Here is a 19,131-nt window from a genome sequence, read left to right on the forward strand (position 1 = left end):
CAACAGTTAGATCAACAGTCTGTGTCCCGAAGGCAATCATGCGAAGAAAAAAACTTTTCTAACCTGGTTGTAGGACTTTTGACGTCTCTCATCTGATCGACGAATCAACACAATAGCCATTAGAGGTACGTTTTTGCCACCGAGTGGGAAGTTAGTGACGGTTAGCTACCTGCTAAATTGCTAGTAGCGTTTTATGCTAACGGTAGTGTTGAATGAGTCCAGTGACAGCTAACTTTACCGTTGGCATGTTGGTTTCTCTCCATCTACTGGCTTAGACATCACCTGAAATATATTGATAGCAAGACGATAAGGTGGCAATGACGTGGTGATTTAGACGGGTTCATGTGTGGCTTTATTTTGCTTTAGCTACTTATTTAAGTGCGAGCCAGCTAGCTAGGCTAACTTAGCTACCTGTAGCTCAGCTCTGTCTGCTGAGGTTAGAAAACAGACTTGATCATTTTTCATGCAGATAAGTACTTTCCCCCATGTAATGGCTCTTCTTGTATAACTGTTTCTGTGTATGTAGTGTATGTGTGTGTGTTTACTGTGTGAAGCGTGTTTTTTTATTGGACTTATGGCGCCATCACGTGTTAACATTTGGGAACGACACCAGTTGATTCGAGTAGGCTTTGGGTCAGAACTGCCCAGCTCTCATGCACTTAAACGTTTCAAGAAACTTAATGGGGCTTTTTTTTTTTTAAAGTCATGATAACTGTCATTTTTTCTTGCATAGGAACATTTTGTGATTTTAAGATGAATTTCTCTGAGGTCTTCAAGCAATCCAACCAACTTTGTAAAGTTTCCCCAGATGGGAAATACTTGGTAAGTGGTTGAGATATTTTTTTAAATAATATTTGCTAATGTGTGATTTTGAAGTGTAATGTGGAAGTGTTAGGTTGCTAATTATACATGGATAAAAGTGAAGTGTGTTTGAAGTCTTGTTCTTTCTGACTCATCTCTTGCTGGCTGTACTCCTCAGGCTACCTGTGTACAGTACAGGCTGGTGGTGCGAGACGTGAGCACGCTGCAGATCCTGCAGCTCTACACCTGCCTGGACCAGATATCCCACATGGACTGGTCCTCTGACTCTCTCTTTATCCTCTGTGCTATGTACAAGAGAGGACTGGTACAGGTAGGCTATGAGAAGAGGACAGTAATGTGACTCAGCATGTATTGGTGATCAGTCACATACTTGATGGGTCACAATTAATCTTAATCTGCTAGATTAATGATGAATGAATGAATTGTTATTTTAAATGGAATACTTTAACTATTGATCAGACAATAAGCAATATAAAGGCATCTCTATAGGCTCCATTAGTTTGTGGTCGTTACATGCCACTAATTTTGGTGTAATTTTTGACACTTGTCAATCCCAATCACTTGGATTAACTGATAAACGAAGTGATCTAAAAAATAATTGAGTGATAAATCATACAGTATTGCCCAAGCAAAACACTAGTTTTCTATTGCTTACTAGCGCGATAAGAAATGTACAACAAAAGTAAGAGTTTATATGGTTTAAAACTTTTTTTGGCATATTCGAATAGTACTATGTAATGTAATTATTAAGATAAAAAACAAGAGGAAGTATAGAAACGCTACATTATTGATAAGTATTTTAAAGTGTCATCGAGACATTGTAATCTACACAATATGATTGGAATGTATATCTGTGTGATTTATTATTTTTTTTGTGGCTAGGAAATCATTGTTTGTCTGATAGATGAGCTAGACAAGAGGCCTTCTTGAAATAGGTAAACATGAGATGAAGTGCTTTCTGGATTTCATTTGCCAAGAATGTGTGAACTAATTTTGAAATAATTTAATCAAATGCAAAAGTAAGATATCCTCTTCAAAAAAAACATAGTGTCTTCACTAGAGTTTGAGTATGTTTGTAAATTTCACTTTTGCTTCAATCATTCCCCATTTCACGTCACAGTTGTCTTTTATTTTAGAAATGATTAAACTCTCATTTTGTGTTATTCTGTAAAACACCATGTATCTACGCTGAACAGCACTTAACAGCATGGTAGATACATTTTGATTAAAAAGAAAATGCCAAATGTATCTACAAGCTTTTCCAAGTTTTTGGTTTTGTCTCTTTATTTGAATGTGTGTACTAGTTAAATAGTCATATTGTTAAGTAGTGTTTCAACGTTACAGTGATTAAACATGTAGACCACGCATAAGATATAAAGTGATACACACACTCCTTTTTAACACTGCAACGAAGGATTCATGAACCTTTTTTTTTAACAGTGACACTTATAATTCTTTTATACATTTATGTTTCCTGAATACAAAGACACATGTCATTTGATGACTCTAGATATATAGAATATCAATATTTGTTGTTAATGATTCATTCACATTTAGGGATACTACTTTTGAATGAATGTCCATACGTTTTTTTAAACTTGTAACCTAATCGACAGACAGAGCTTGTAACAATTACTGTTATTTTAAAGAGCTGCAGTGGTGAAAACAAGTTCTACATACTAGAGAAATGTCAGATTCTTGTGTATCACAGGTCAAGTAGCTTACCTTTGAAGGGGTATCCAACGCCAGTCTTTCATGGTTTCTGATGCTCAAGTGTTTCTTACTGTAAATCAAGTTTAAGTAGATGCAGGATGTGTGTGAGGCATGTCATCAGTGATGGCTGATTGCTGTCCTTCTGTCACTCTCTGTCTTTCTCTACAGGTGTGGTCTCTGGAACAGCCGGACTGGCACTGTAAGATTGATGAGGGCTCAATAGGACTAGTCTCCTCGCGCTGGAGTCCAGACGGACGTCACATTCTCAACACCACTGAGTTCCATGTAAGTGTGAAGTTGGTGCATGCATTCATGCGCACGGAAGTGTGTTTATGCATATGCTTGTCTGGTTTCAACTGTTGCTGGCCCGCAAGGAAGGGGGACCTGAAAATAGCCAGACACCAGAGCCTTTCTTGACCGCCCCTACACCCCCCCCCCCACCCCCCAGCCCCACCCGATGCATGTATTCAGCCTGATTTCATAGCTCCCCTCCTGTTAGCGTCCTGTCATACATGGGTCTCAAGTACCTCTGGAACATGGGTGCAATGTGTATGTGCCCTTCCAATGTAGGTCTGGTATTTTCTTTGGCAGTAAGTCCTATTAATGATGTTCTGTTGCTCAAATAATAATAGTAAACTTAGTAAAAAGATAAAACATCCAAACTAAAAAAGCAGTGATATAAAGAGATGAAAGCAGTCAACCTAAAACAGAAGGTGAGTAGTGAATAGTAGTAGTAAGTTTTAATGGTCTAGTTTGGACATGTTTCTTACATTTAGTGAAAACCTGTAGTTTTCTCAGTGAAGTGCTATAAAACCACAGGTCTCCAGGTTTGGAGGAAAAGGAGTTAACTTTGAAGATGTTTTTCACGCAAGGAAACGGGAATGTATGACTTGATTTATTCCAGAGGTTTTTATTGAATTTTACTCCTCAGTATATGGCAGCAGTTTGATTAATATAAGGACCAAATTAAACAAGGTCTTGCAGTGCAGATGGATACTGGATTTTTTAGGTTTTTGCCAATATTAGAGAGTTTAAAAAATCTTATATTTCAGTACTGCAAAAATGTTAACTGTACAATAAGCTAATAGAATTATATAGCATGCAGAGGACAGTAAAGGACCCAGAATCAAACCTTGGGGAACACCAAGTTTGGCAGTACTGCATGTTGTAATTACAATCTTTTTTTTCTCTGTTTTTTTTCATCCCTTCGTAGCGGTTGTGACTAGTGAAAATTCTTTCATACCATAATATTGACAATCTAACATAACAAGGGTACACATGAATACTAATCTGTGTCATTTAAAAGGCACTGTACATTGTAATACAATGATTGCTCTTGCCAAAAACTGGCTTATGAAGAAAAAGTGTCGTTTATAAATGTCTGCAGAATGAAATCCAGACTAGATTAAAGATACATTTAGTTCCATTGTATCCCTCTTGATGGATTAAATTCGCTCCTAGTAAGCACGTGTTGTAAGGGGTGAGGTGCTATAGCAGCTACCCTCGGGCCATGTGGAATATGACGGGGGCACCGTGGTGAGCCACGTTTGTCGTGCTGAACCTGACTCCAGGAATCATTTGACAGGTGTTGTGGCCCAACACACAACTGTGTCTGGTCTGGAGGAGGGTGCAGGGAGTGCAAGCGTCTGTGGCATGTCTGCTTTGTGTCTGTCTGCATCTTCAGGGAATAGGATAGAAAAGAATGGAGGCTCCTTCCTCAAGGAGATATGGCATCTGCATAGAACAGTATAGCTTAGGTCTTGGAAAGTCCGAGTGCAACTTGACTCTCATTAATTCATCTTATATTTGAGCATCAGGTCTTTTAAAACCCCTTTTGAACCGCTCCCTGTCATTCATTTCCTTCTGCGATGTTTTGGTGAAACTAACAGAAAAATAATATGCAACTATTTTGATAATAGATCAATTGTTTTAAAGTCATTTTTTCCAGCAAAAAATGTCCGAAATGTCTTTGTTCCAGCTTCTCAGTTGTTAGCATTTGCTATTTTGCTTTGACTTACGTCATAGTAAAGTGGAGTTTTGAGTTTTGTTGTTGGGGGTGTTGGTCAGACAAAGCAAGGAGTTTGAAGACTTTGGGCTTTAGAAAGACCATTTTAAAGACCAAGCAATTAATAGAGAAAATAATAAACAGATAATATCAATATCAATATCAATAATGAAGATAATCGTTAGTTGCAGCCCTATACCAGTGTTTCCTAAAGCACATCATTAGATTTTTTGTTTTCCTGCCTACATCTCAAAGTATCCTTGGGCAAGACGCTGAACCTGAAATTGCTCTTGATGGTCAGGCCAACCACTGTAGCTTCCTGTTTTATAAATTATTGATGGTATTTATGGTTTAACAATGACAAGCTTTTAATGGTAGTCCATGTCACGACATCCTCTCACCTGTGGTGCTGTGCATTACTCACTGCCCTTATCACCTGGCTAAATATGAGCCAGAAGTTAAGTACTGCTTACTGTTATTACTGAGCATCCCTTTGTAGTGGAGGTAGCAAAACTAATTCAACAGAGACAAAGTAGGCACTGGCTACCACGTTGCCAAGGGGCCCACTGAACTTACCTTCACCCCAGCCCAAGATTTCATTATGGCTGTGCCAGACGGGTGTTCGTGTCAGGCTTGAATTTCAGCCCCACTCATAAACAGCCTGCTATATTAACTTGTTTAGGGACAGCTGCCTGTGGTGTGGATCGTGCCTCTGTGTGTGTGTGTGTTTGTCTATGTGTCAGTAAATCTGCTTTGCTGGCTGTGTGTGTGTGTCTGGCTGTCTTTTAGTAGCTGTTGCACTATTTTTTCTTTTTAACCCCAAACAGAGTATCTTCAGTTCTGTCTGATTTGCAGCTACACAATAATTTATTAGCTCACAACTGACATCGCCACAGTAGGAGAATGACTATTGGTCTCTAGTGCTAACAGGGCTTTCAGTGGCAACCCTACACAGAATACAGGTGAGTGCCTCTTTTCCAGCCAGCTAAAATGCTCTTGAAATGCTTGTTAAAGGCTTCAAAGTAGGACTACCTTTTTTTTGGGAGGTGGATAAGTTAAAGAACAGATGGTGCCATGTCACAGATTTAATAGAAAGTTGCATTGCTGAAACCTAGCCTATGTATTGAGACTTCACACAAGTCATCCCCTATTTGAATTCCGATCGTTTATCTTAGGACCTCACAAAATGCCACTCACACATCCATGTTAATCTACCTTTACTGGCTGAGGGGTGATAAACTGAGGGTGGAAAAACTCCAGCCAAGGACATCATTGAGCTTGACTTCTCTAATGGTTTTTACATTGTTGGGATCGGATTAGCAATAGCATTCTTGGCCAGTACTGCTGGAGCCTTGCTAACGTGTAGCATTGTTGGCAACAACGCTACCGGACTAAACTGCAAATGTAGGCAGCTGCTGCACTGCAGCATGGGACAATAGCTCGCCCATACCTATGTGTGGGCGGCGAGAGGCTCCGGTTCCTTGGCAGAATCATGAGGCTGTAACAGGAGAAATAGGCTATATTGGTTTGAGATGACTCCCTATGTGGAATGCCTACAGTCTAATCCTCTGCTGACAGATAGGCCTATATGGCATCAAATACACTCGCCCATTCTCTCGCACTCGCCTCGGTGCGCAACAAGAATGGCAGATAGATAGGTTTTATTCCAGGTTGCTGTCAGTACCTTTGGTCTACAACTGATCGTGGTTATCATGTTGCCCAGGCTGTCTTGTTGGGAATGTTGCCTAATTCTGTGGTTTTCTTGTTATGAATACTTGCTAATAGATACTAAATGGACGTGATAGTAGAAAGGAGCCACAATTGTCCCATTTGGCAGTGTGAAGAGTGTCTTGTCATAACGTTTAAGTAGTGATGTTTTTTTTGTACAGCTCTTAATTACAGTTACAGTTTCAAAGGGCTTCACAGAAGCCTGTTTACCCCTTTGTAGAAGACCCTCACAACCACCCCATTTGATGAAGGAACATTCGGAAGCATCTCCTAATGAGGAATCCTCGTACATGTAGTGATCAAAACAATACAAAAATAAAAAGGTGTACTTGTCTGTAATTACAGCCGGTACTGATCAGCAGTTGCAGTTATGCTAACCCCGGGACAGAATTTTTCCATGTCTGATGGATAAACAGCAGCTGTTGTAGAGGAGTTTTGCCTTTTCACACCACCCTCAAGTCTGTAGCCCCCATCTCCAAGTTGCTGCTCACCTTTGGTGAGGATACCTCATCTAAAGTGTAGCTTTACCAACTAAGGATCTTGTTGCGTACCACCCCACATGGAAAAGCATTTCCCACCTATTTTCCTCTTGCTACCCTTCCTCCACCCAGTTTAAAGTTACACTGCCTTTCGGGGTCTTGATCTCCCCGCATCCCCTATGTGGTCGGTTCATGGCATCTAAGAAGTGTAAGTGTGTTTGTGTTTGAGCAATGTTGATGTAGGTTGCCATGGCACCATGTCTGAGGGGATGTCCAGGAAGCGTGCAGTGAGGTGATATTACAGGGCCTACACAGCTGGATGTCTTGACCAAACAGGAGGGTCAACACTTCAGCCCAGTGAGGTGACAGACTTGGCCAAGTTCAAATGTCTGCCTGGACACTATGATGACAGCCTTGTCACTTCAGCAGTTTTAGCTCTGCATATTTTCAAATGCAAAAATACAGCTTTAAAGCTTACCTCTGTCATTTATTATTCTTATTATTTATGTGTACACAGAGTTCTCTCCAGAAAATTCAGCTGTGAGGGTGCTAAGAATTAGAACAGTATAAACTATGTGTCTGTTTGCTGCTGCACAAGAATACACAACAATGTTATTTGCAAGTGGAATGACTATGAATATGATAGTATAGTGTCATTGTGCATGTGCGTGTGTGCAGACCATGGTTTTGAGGATAACATAGTGGTTAAAATTGTAATTCACTCCACTAATTCATTTTTTTGTTCAACCTGTAATTTGTCATTTCTGTTAAGGCGACTTTCCTTGTTTTTCTACGAGAAAAGGAATGCGTTTCACAGTCTTCTTGGCTAGTGTATGCACCCACATTATATGGGCTTACTGTAAGCCATAAAGGAAGGTATGAGGGCCATGCATTTAACACCCTTAATGTTGCAGTGTTGTGCTTGCATGCCTTGCTATTTGGATTGTTAGGAGGGAACCAAACAGGATACATCTTTGTTGTGCAGCATCAGGAAAGCAGCTCTCAACTATTGAACTACTGCATGCCAAACTACAAAACGGTGTCCTGTCTCCGACACAGTGACCTGTAGAAAATTAATGCAGATGTATACTGTTTGGATCATATATGTAAATGTATGTATCACTACGTTTACAAAATGTAATGTATTTGTGTACTGTCACTCTGCGCCTGTTGTTGTTAGCAGTGGGATTGCAGCAACAGCTTTCTCTGTGAACACCTTAACACCCCAGGCAACTGTACAGTAGTACAGACCACAAACTCTCAAACGGTGTCCCAAAGACTGCCATGTGCTCCTTGCTTCTTGAAGGGCAAGATACCACATATCATACTGGTCCTTGGGTCAGAATATGCTGCATTGTTGGCCACGTGCCACCCGCTTTTGTTGGCATCAATCTCGTTGAAGTGGGACTGGTGGGTATTTGAGTGACTGCTGTCAAAACTGAGCATTAACACATGTGTTCTCTTTGTCATGCTGTGTGGCCAGATGGTTATTCTTTGGCGCTGCTTCACATTTGTGGGAATGTACACAACCTGCTGGCTGCGCAACTTGTACTGTTAATTTGTCACACTTGTGGCAAACATGTCTAACATTACATCTTGGCTACTAAATGCACTGGTCCTATTTTTCTGCTATGTGTCGAGATGTTGTTTTGGATCTGTTAATTTAATGAGTGCTCAAGTCCTTATTTAACTGGTATAATCTCTTTCAATCCCTGTCAGTGACCGCAGCCCTTAAACATATGCGTTCATTCCCTGTGGAAATATACTGATAGACATCACTCCACACACTCAGGGCACTACAGGGCGGATGGATTCCACGTCAGGTTCTCATATCCCTCAAGGACATTTATCATAGACCTCTTGAAAGACATAAGGCACTCTGTCCACAGCCGTTAAAGGGCATGGTGGGCCATGCTAGCCTGGACTGTAGTCTGGATCTGCCTAGCTGACGGACAAGTCTTTGGGTGTAGAGGAGCACTTAAAGGCCTCATTAGGCTAGTGGCCTGGTTGATTGAGCTGTCATTAGGTCGCTGTTGACACCCAGCAACAGTTATTAGATCATAACCTCAGTTAAGATCTTCTTACGGAAGATTAGTTGTTGAATTGATCTCATATGGAAAGTCAAATAGAAAGCGTGTCTGTCCAAATGGAATGGCTGATATTATTTGTTCAATTTAGCTTATTGCAGCTATTGCTATCATTGTATATAGGGGCTGGTAAGTAACAATGGGAGACAAGAGTCCCAAAGACATGTTTGAGGTAATTTAGGAGCAGTGTTGGCATTACACAGTTTGTCCACTAGAGAGCACTCAAAAGTTCATTTTTTAACTGTCCCACTCAGTACATATCTTGGTCTTTAATAACCACATTTAAAGGATCCTTATCAAAATGTTTGTTTATGATATGTGTCTATGTTAGAAATGAATATCTGCTGGTATATCTTTATTAGGTTTTTTAAACTCTCAATCATCTGATCAATATATGTATTGGCCTCAAAAATCTGGTATTTCTTCGGCACTAACTTGGATGTGATACTTTCACTTGGAGATAATCCACGGTTTGTTTGTTTTTCCTCTTTCCTCTGGTGCCTTGACAGCTGAGAGTCACCGTCTGGTCCCTGTGCACCAAAGCTGTGTCTTACATCAAGTATCCCAAAGCATGTCAGAAGGGTCAGTACGAGAATGATATTGTTTTATTTGTTTTCTCGCGGCTTATGAGTGTATATGTATTACCAGGAGTACCTGAGGACAGGGCCAACAGTCTGAGTGCCTCGGCATGCCCCACGAATCACATGCTGTTCTTTACCTTGTGGCGCGACCCCGGGTATGTGGCCAAACTACGGTCCTCTTTGCTGACAGCTGTGCCCCTCTTCAGTAAATGGGGCATGCTCCTCATAACAGGCCTGTCAGCAGCTTGGGGAAAAATGATTGTATATGACTCTCCCCATTTTCCACATGCAATACCATGCCCTTCTGCAACCCGCGTATCCTCACAGCCGTCATATAAATAATATGGCCATGATAGTTGCATACCACCGACCTGACGGTGCCAAAGTGTGACATAATTATATTGGATGAAATACACACGGAGCCATGAAGTTACATATTCAGTTATCAGAATAGTTAATAGAATAGCCAATACATAAGGATTGTTTTGCTAGTTGAAAATATTTGTTATTGTGTCATTCCCCTGAGGAATCAACTGTTGATTAAAGTGGCCCAAAACTGAATATTAAAGCCGTGAAATGATTGCTTGATACATGCTTTTCAAGGACTATGCTACCTTGTAAAATTTAAACTTAACTAATGCACGTCTGTTTACGCTGATTTCTAGTTTTTCACTTTTTAACAGACTATATTTTTCAGTTCAACACGGCTGTTACACAAAAATTTGAGCTCTCTCTCATCATCTTTCACCCACAGGTATAGATTTCAGCAGAGATGGCTGCTATATGGCCTTGGCTGAACGCCGTGACTGCAAAGACTATGTTAGTGTATTTGTGTGTGATGACTGGCATTTACTCAGGGTAAGTTAAGATATTGGAATTTTATTACATACATTATTATACATTTCACATTTGAGTAAGCTAAGAAAGCAACAGTGGAAGAAATCTAAATTCAGGCACCCAAAAAGATGTAGAGTTTCGGCCTCTGACAGTAGGAATATAATTTAGCAAAACAACTTAAACATGATTTGCTTTACAGATATGATTTACAACATGGTGTAAAAGCTTCACTGCCACTCTAAATATTCATTCTTTGAAACTGTCTTTGACCAAGATGGAGAGTAAACTTTCATTGCAGATGGACATACTGAGACTAACAAAAGATGTTTATGCAAAGGAAGGTGCATGCATTTTTTTTCTGTGTAGTGTAAAGTAAATTAATTTAATTTAACTTAACTCTTTCACAGCATTTTGAGACTGAGACACAGGACCTGGCAGGGTTGGAGTGGTCTCCCAATGGCTGTGTGCTGGCAGTGTGGGACAGCTGTCTGGAGGTAAGTCATTTTCCTTACAGACTCGAGATTCAATAAGAGAATATGATAGATGAACTTCCCTGATAGCAATGTTGAGCAGGAACTTAATCTTTCTGCTCCTGTAGATCACCATTTAAGGTGTTTGATTAAAAACAATCTACAGAGGCTGTTGTCCCATACTTAAACACAGAAACTGAAGCAGCTGGCTAAGAATGGTCAATTGAGAGTTGAATACTCCAATGTATGAGTGCACTCAACCCAATTTTAAACAGTTTGACTTTTGAGGCCTGTTTGGTACGTGAAACACCTTTTGACATCATATCATATTTTATTGTACACGTGTCCTTGCCTAAGCATAGATAATATAAGATAAAATAAGATTTTATTGATCTCCAGAGGGGAAATTTACCTGTTATAGCAATAGGAAACAGATATACTATATAACATATACTGTATAAAGCAAGTGGTTTGATAGAGAAAGTCATAATACAAGATACCCTAAAGCCCCCACATGCAGCATAAGAGTCAAAACAAATGTTGCTTAGCGACAGATGTTTTTACTTATCATCAGTGTCAGCATTGAATTTAACAATGAAGCACATTTACAAAGTTGTCATCTGTGGAAAATGTAGCACAATTTAGTACTAGCAACAGAAAAATAACGTTTAATACCCTGTTAAATCCTAGTATAACAGAACTGTAAAATAAGTGACACACTTGGTTTGTGTTATCGTGAGGCATCCTTATTGTCAAAGTAGTTCAATAGTCCAATTGACCAAGCCTACTGGGCACATAAACAGGATGAGTGAACTATTGTTTTGTGTGTGTATCATCTCCACAGTACAAGGTGTTGCTGTATTCTCTGGACGGCCGGTTGCTGTCAACCTACAGTGCCTATGAGTGGTCGCTGGGTGTCAAGTCTGTGACCTGGAGCCCCAGCAGCCAGTTTCTGGCCATTGGAAGCTATGATGAAAAAGTATGGACAAACTCTTTATATAGACATCACATTATCACACAACTAACACAAAGTACTAGTAATCATTGTAAAGCCACATGACTTAAAAGAGTACTCCACCGATTTAGCATAACACTCCCCTAACATCATGATGGACAGTTTTAAGAAAAGGATCAAAATCGATGCAGCAGAACCAGAGATATCGTCTTTTTTATTTCACACATTCTTCCTCCTTGTCAAAACCTGGCACCTACATTACCCACAATGCAACTCGGCCGCTGACAATTTGGTCGAAGATTCGGAAGGGTTGTGCTAGTAGCGCCTAATGTAGCCTCGAGCTGCTAGCCACAAGCAGTGAGGAGCAGGGGGCTTCTGAGGTCTGTTAACTTCACTTCCTTGTAACTCCAAACCCCCAGATTTGTTTCATTTTAAAATTTAGTCTTCAGCTCCAACTGTCACAAACTCAAGTGACACCACTTTATCAGGCTAAGGATATGTAAAACATTTTTGCAGACATGCAGTAAAACTCCCCTGACCTGTAAACAGACTTTGTGTAAAATTGGTGGTTCCTATAAATTTTTGCAAATAAAGAGTAGTATCAAAAGTGTCAAAAATCTTTATATCTGGACTATGATTTGTTGTGTGCATTTGTCAATATCGGTATATAGTAAATGACAAGACTTTAATACCTTCACGCCAGGTGCGCATCCTCAATCATATCACATGGAAGAAAATCACACAGTTTGAGCATCCAGCAACCATCAGCAACACAAAAGCTGTGAGTATTTTCCAGCCTTCATAATGAGCCTTGATGGCGTTGCAGTTCAATTATTTACCGTTTGTTGTGCTTCAAGGTTGTGTATAAGGAAGTGGAGAGAAGGCCAGCTGTTGGCAGTGATGACCTGTCGCTACACAACATTACCATTGGCACCACCCTCTTCAACACCCAGAGCAAATGTACGTCAGCTTTTGACATTATTCAAAACATATTCTAAAAGCAGTATTTGACTAAAATTACTGAGGCCGAGTAACTCACAGACATTTGTTGTGGTGCCTGCTCCAGACGAGATCTGCCCACTGCCAGTCCAAATTCCTGTGGTCAAACCAGACCCTGACCGAGCCAACCCCAAGATCGGTGTCTCTACTTTGACATTCAGTTCAGACAGTCGCTATCTAGCCACCAAAAACGGTAAGACTTCTCACAGCTCTTCACTTTTACCTTCACTGTGAGCCCAAGAGAACTGTATTATATGGAAATTACTGTATTATATGGAAATTACTGTATTATATGGACATTTTTGGTCATAAACATCAACTTAGGTATTTTTGCTGCAATGCTAGTGTTTCGTGGCTCTATAAGCTGAGAGGGGCTTTGACTGTGCATCTGTGTTTCTCTGACTATAGACAACATGGCCAGTGTTGTCTGGGTGTGGGATATGCAGAAGATGAGCCTGGAGGCTGTGCTTGAGCAGATATCGGCCGTGCGTTGCTTTCAGTGGGACCCCCGACGCCCCCGGCTGGCAGTGTGTACAGGCAACAGCAAACTCTATCTCTGGTCCCCGGCAGGCTGCGTTTCTGTCCAAGTCCCCACTGAAGGTAACATGCTCGGCCACTAAGGGTTGGAACTGTCAAACAGCTGGAATACACATCTCCATTAGCGGTGTTCTCAGGTGTAGAAGAGGGCCAGTGCGCTCTAATGTCCTTCCCACCAGATTGATTTAAGCTTCATGAGGAAACTTCAGCATGTTGGCAGCAGGAGGTCACTGTTTCAGTTTTAAAGACAAACAAACCTGGAGCTCATGTTTCATGACAATGGCTTGATCCCAGTGAAATGGTTGCAAGGTAAAGGGTTAGGATTTCCTCTTCATTTTCAAATCCCTCCTTCCAGTGCAAACGGAAGATATCTCAGTTTTTACTGATGTGACGCTCATCTGTGTTGCTGTGGTGCATTTTGATTTTGCCTGAAAGGTGGGTGTGTTTTACTAAAAACCCCTAAGAAGAAAACAACAACAAATGAAATTGAAATTGTCATTGCATCACATAACATAGTTGAATGTGGATTCTTAAAATGCACAGTGATTTCTTTTGTGTGTATTTGTAGATTTCCATCACACTTGCCCCTCTCTCTATCATGCCAGGTGGTTTCCAGGTCCAGTCACTAAACTGGCACTGCAGTGGAGACTCTCTGATCCTGATCGGAAAGGAGCAGCTGTGTTTGTGCTACATGGAAACAGACCAGGAGGACAAGTAAAACACACAGTTAAAGGCTTATTGAGCCACACACTCTTGGTGGGGAATGTGTTAAAGGTGATGACCAAAAGACTGGCGTAAACGTTCCTCGTCAAAATCTCTGCGTTCACATGTTGAACTGTAGCTGATCACCAGGTTTTTAAGGCCCTCAGTGCAGGTTACTGGGATATTCCTTTTCTTGTCAAGTTGAAAACATACGGCAAACCTGACCTTACATTTCCTGCTATAAATCACTTTTTATATAACCAAATGAGTACAGAAGCACTAGTTCCAAACACTGTGAGAAGATAGAGGTTTACAAAGTTTTATAGATTTCACTGTAGATGTAAGTATTTTGTATGTTTTACCTTGGAAATGTGTAATTATTTTGAATAAATTTTGTAATGAATAATGCAGTTTAAGGTGACTAAAATGTGTGCATCTAAATCTTTCAGTTCATCGGAACAGTTTGTGTACTTCCAGACAACAGTGTTTCAGTGAAAACAGTAACTGAGTTACATTTAATTAATCTTTTTACCTCAAAAGGTACTCCTGACCGTTCAACACAAAGCTTCACAAAGCTTTAATATTTGTGGTGATGAATCTGCTCAGTGGAACGAAGGCATGAGACAGGTTTTTCAATGTGTATTTTAAAGCATTGTACAGTTGTGCAGTTCTTAATGACACATGAGCGGCATCATCTTTAAACTGGAAATACTGCATTATTACCTACCTGTTCTGACCAAAGTGAAATGCCACTAAGAATCCAAACAAACAGGCGGTACTAAATATATAAGGGCCGTATTACATGGCTGCAAGGCATCTTTCTGTATGATGTCCCATCTATAAAAGCTTGAATTATACAGCAACTTTAACTGTAACTTCATCAATTTGTTGCAGTCCTCGACAGTACGAACACAATGTACTAATGACTAATGACCAGAGCAGAGGCCCCCGACAAGAACATGTAGGCATTTATTATTCTCCATTGTGGCTACTGCGCTACAAATATATGGAACAAAAAAGTAAGCCTTCACATTGTTTGTAATAACGAGTTAATCTCTAATCCCTCAATAAAACACTTCAAAACTGAAATGAAATATTCATTTTCTAGAAGCATTCATGAGTTAGCTGCATCAAAATAACAGCAGATAAATAAAGCTTAATTAGTATTTACAAATCCATTTCGGATAATCCTTTAAAAAAAACAAAAACATCTGTCATGCAAACTCAACGTGCAGGGAACATGCATATCAAGTTACGACCAGAAAAGGGCATTTTGGGACACAATTATTCATTGGCATTGTTGAGCATGAAAACCTGTTACCTTTGGTAGCACAATTATTTAAAAAAACCAACAGCTAAATCATCTTCACAAGATACATACAGTATGTGGTTAATGAACTGATGCAAAGCTTTGTCCGCATGTATTTCATTTTCTAACCCAACCATTATTCCCACTGCAGAGTTCAATGCAGCTGAGTGCAAATGTGTGCCTAAAACCAATGCCAGTTGCAGGACCTTTTTTTAAGGCAACTTACAAACATAAAAATATGGTTCACAAGTTCATGTTGCATAAAACATCTTTAACATACAAGAACATCTTAGCTATAGTTAGCTAGTGCAGCTCTTCAAGTGGTACATCAGCTCCCTACATAATTCAGGCGAATGTAAGCATGGAGAGCACAACGTTGGCCAAAAAGAGAGGAAGGTCACAACATGTAATTCATCACTTCCACAGAACAAGTCTTCATGAATGCTGAAAAGTGGATTACAGCTGTTATTTTCCACAAGCTAACCTGGCTGAGCCCAGAGCTTTTCAGTACAGCAGTGCAGTTTCCCTATTAGTAACATTTATTACAATAAAACTCAATCCATCAGCTGTTTCACTGCTCTCCTCTGCCTTTTTATTTTGCTGCAGAAAAAAGCCCAAACAAAGCACATCCTTAACCCTGCATTCCTCTACCAAAATCTAAACATCACATTAGTCTGTCAATCAGTGGTTAAAAGAGGAGCATGAGATTACAAGAAGCTTAATCTAGAATACAGAGGTGATAAATTGATGCTGTGCTGTGTCCTTTCCCTCCAACGTATGTCACATGGGCATACACTCCTGAGGGTTTCAAGCAGGTTTGGCAGATCCGCAAGCAGCTCGTTGACGGAAAGGGACTGGGGGCGCAAAAAACCCCAAAACAAATGAGTTGACAGTCCATGCAGTGCTGCGCATCATTTACCTACAGTAGGCTGACCACTTGTCTGTAACACCAACTTAAGGAGGTGTGGACGTCTCATGGGCTCAACTGACACACAGATTGGTTTGCACATTACACTGTAGTGGAGCGACGGCTTCCCTCAGACAGCGCAGTGTAACACGGACATATGGGGTTTCAACTCTATCGTAATTTTGGAGAAACCGTGGACACTTAGAAGCCGATCTTGCCACGGGTCATGGAGTAGCCCAACTTGGCCTCATTGTTGATGAAGGACATGATGCCCAGATAGGTCTCGATGAGCAGGGGTCTCTCCAGGATCAGGACACCGTTAGCCCGCCCGGGGATGGGGTGCTCCTTATGGGCTTTCTTTACTGCCTGCACCAGCTGGGTCCTGAAGTTGTCCAACTTGGCAAGTAAAAGAAAACAAACATGAAACCATGATTTCTTGCATAATATACATTTTTATTATATTTTATTTATTATTTTTACAATTTATATCTATATAAAACTACCACTTAATGTCTAGGATGAAAACAACAAATCCGCTGGAGCTGCTCTGTCAAGTGTGGAATGACGGACATGATTGAGATTTTACAGCTGAAATATACTTGCTCCATTTATTGTTGTCTTGCCAATAAGAAACAACAGCTTTGAAAATAATGTTGATGACTACAGTGTTTAAAGTTATATAAATAACCGGCTTTCTCTCAAGGCATGAAAGTAGTTTTTAAGGCAGCAATCAGTCCATTGTCTTCAGTTGGACTGACTGCTGCTAGAGCTGTTTTTGCTGCCTGTTGTGCATGAATGAACGGCTGCACCAGCAGTCACCATTGTTTGTCTTGTGGAATAAGCGGAAGGCCAACACAAAAACAAATGTTTAAGTACCTTTACATTTCAAGCTTTAAATCCTCTGATGTTTTCAAAACGTCAAATAATCCTTGACTCAAAATGCATCTTTAGCCTTGGTGGATTATACCTGGCAGAGAGAGGCCACCTTCTCGTCAGCGTGGGCCATGGGGTGCTCTGTGAAGGTGGCGTAGGGCATGTCTGTGGACCAGGGGTTCCAGCGGTTTAAGAACGAGGCGCGAGGACGTTTGTCCCACTGGACGCGAATCCCGTAGCCTTCTCTCCTGTAAGAGAGCACACCAAAGCACCACCAAGCTGAGCCACTTATGAGAAAGCCCATATTTGAATCAGAATCCATATGGAGTCTATTTTTTTTAATCTCTTGCAGTTCTAAAATAACAATAATACTACCAACAATACAGACCTTGAAATGTTTAAGGGAACAGTTACAACTAAGCCACAACAAAATCACTTGCATGGCAGGAGTGGAGTCCTATTCTTAACGCTGGCATTAATATACTTAGAGTAAATACTACTTTGCTGTTGGCAGGCTGAAATGTGTTAGCATACTTGTTTAGGGATTTGGGTGGGAACTCAAACTCGCCCACTGAGATGGTGTCTACGGCGTTGAGAGAGATCCTGACGACCTGCTGACACAACAGGTTGATGAAGTCGTACTTGCACACCAGCAGCGACCTGCACACACAGCCAAAAGATGTCAAGTTGTATGTCAGCAGACAAATGTCATACGTCACGCGGGTATATTTCCTCAAATACATGAGTAAACAAAATAGACTTTTTTTGGCTTACCTATCAGTTATAAGCACAAGTCTTTCCCTCTCATTGTTCCAGTGGTCAACTCTGTGGAAATGAAACAAATATAACAGCTACGTTTAGAAAGCACAATTTGAAATCTGGCCTACAACATTTGTTCTTTACTGAGTAACATGGTTAAATATATAAAACCACAAGACGAGGAGGAAAAAAGTATCAAATCTTTGAGTGAAAACAAGATCCTAAAAAAACAAGCCGCTCACTGTTAACAAACACTTAGTCTGCAGCCTGAATAAATCTCCTGCTGATGTGTCTGTATGTATATGTACTTGCTTGTACAGTAGAGACCCTGCAGTGCACACAGCGGCTGATAATAACACAGTCACATGTTGCTGGGGTACTCACTCAGCGAGCAGCCAGACGCTGAGCACCTCTCCGTCCTCAGAAGGGAGTGCCACAGTCCGGATGTCGCTCACAGCCTGCTCAATGGTACCTGGCTGAGATCAGCATCACACAAGCGTCAATCATGAGCATCATCTCAGAGAGGCCGGCGTCCCATTCCTCCCTGCGATGTGCTGGTGTGGCTTTGACCACTGCACTGTAATGCACTTCTAATTAAGCGTGGTAAATACGTGGTTGTTTGTTTGTTTACCACAAGTGCCTTTTTAAGAGCACGTTTATTTTGAAGAGACATATGCGCATAAACAAATCGGCCGTGGTGCCGATTAGCGCAAGCTGTGTATCTATTATGGAGCAGCAACTTACCCTGAACACGAAATAGTCCTTCACTTTCGCTTGGATCGTGGGGTTGTGCACGTGAAAAGGCGTCAGCGTTTGTAACGGGGGGCAGCAGGCCACGGAGGAGGCTCCGTGTCCGAGGCTTCGCCCGGCCTCCGGCGGCGTGAAGGCAACCTCGACTCCCTCCTCTGCTTCCGCAGGGTGGAGGATCGCAGCGCCCGGACTCTCCGGGTCCATCGTGTCGTTCAGCTGCAGCATGGTGCGACAAACGCTGTTCGGGGAGCTTCCCGACGATGTGCGCCAGGGGTTAAATTAGAAAATTAATTATTATTAAATTAGAAAATGTCCTTTCGAGGATGCGGACTCACCCATTGCGCACATATAATGTTTTGATTGTGAGGGGCTACGAGGAAGTAGTGCCCTCTTGCTTCACTTCCCCCTTTCATTTCCTTCCTCTTAAAGGGACATAATGTTTTTAACCTAGCTGCAGACATAAACAAGTGTTTTGAGTGTATGAGCCCACTTTATCTGTTCTATGATGAATAAATAATCTGAAGTCGGGTGTCAATTTTATTTTTAATTTATTGGTTCCACTACAAGCTTTAAGACAGAGGGCTTATTTAATAATAGTTTGCTTGTAATCTGTATTCT

General features: G+C 41.0%; 2 protein-coding genes across 2 annotated transcripts; one reads left to right on the plus strand and one right to left on the minus strand.

The window, feature by feature from the left end:
* wrap73 (WD repeat containing, antisense to TP73) lies at window positions 1-14,218 on the plus strand. Its single transcript, XM_070910674.1, has 13 exons — window positions 1-125; window positions 734-822; window positions 980-1,132; window positions 2,704-2,820; window positions 9,344-9,416; window positions 10,170-10,273; window positions 10,660-10,746; window positions 11,567-11,701; window positions 12,381-12,458; window positions 12,535-12,637; window positions 12,744-12,869; window positions 13,085-13,276; window positions 13,819-14,218. Exons 2-13 carry the CDS (start codon window positions 754-756, stop codon window positions 13,929-13,931), a joined length of 1,350 nt encoding a protein of 449 aa, XP_070766775.1. The 5' UTR covers window positions 1-125; window positions 734-753; the 3' UTR covers window positions 13,932-14,218.
* A 647-nt stretch (window positions 14,219-14,865) lies between these two features.
* Window positions 14,866-18,738, minus strand: tprg1l (tumor protein p63 regulated 1-like). Its single transcript, XM_070910556.1, has 6 exons — window positions 18,508-18,738; window positions 18,148-18,239; window positions 17,779-17,829; window positions 17,539-17,664; window positions 17,099-17,252; window positions 14,866-16,527 (listed from the first exon to the last, which is right to left on the minus strand). Exons 1-6 carry the CDS (start codon window positions 18,736-18,738, stop codon window positions 16,333-16,335), a joined length of 849 nt encoding a protein of 282 aa, XP_070766657.1. The 3' UTR covers window positions 14,866-16,332.
* Between the last annotated feature and the right edge of the window lie 393 nt (window positions 18,739-19,131).

Source organism: Enoplosus armatus, chromosome 8 (assembly GCF_043641665.1).
Source record: "Enoplosus armatus isolate fEnoArm2 chromosome 8, fEnoArm2.hap1, whole genome shotgun sequence".
In the NCBI taxonomy this organism is placed as follows: Eukaryota; Metazoa; Chordata; class Actinopteri; order Centrarchiformes; family Enoplosidae; genus Enoplosus; species Enoplosus armatus.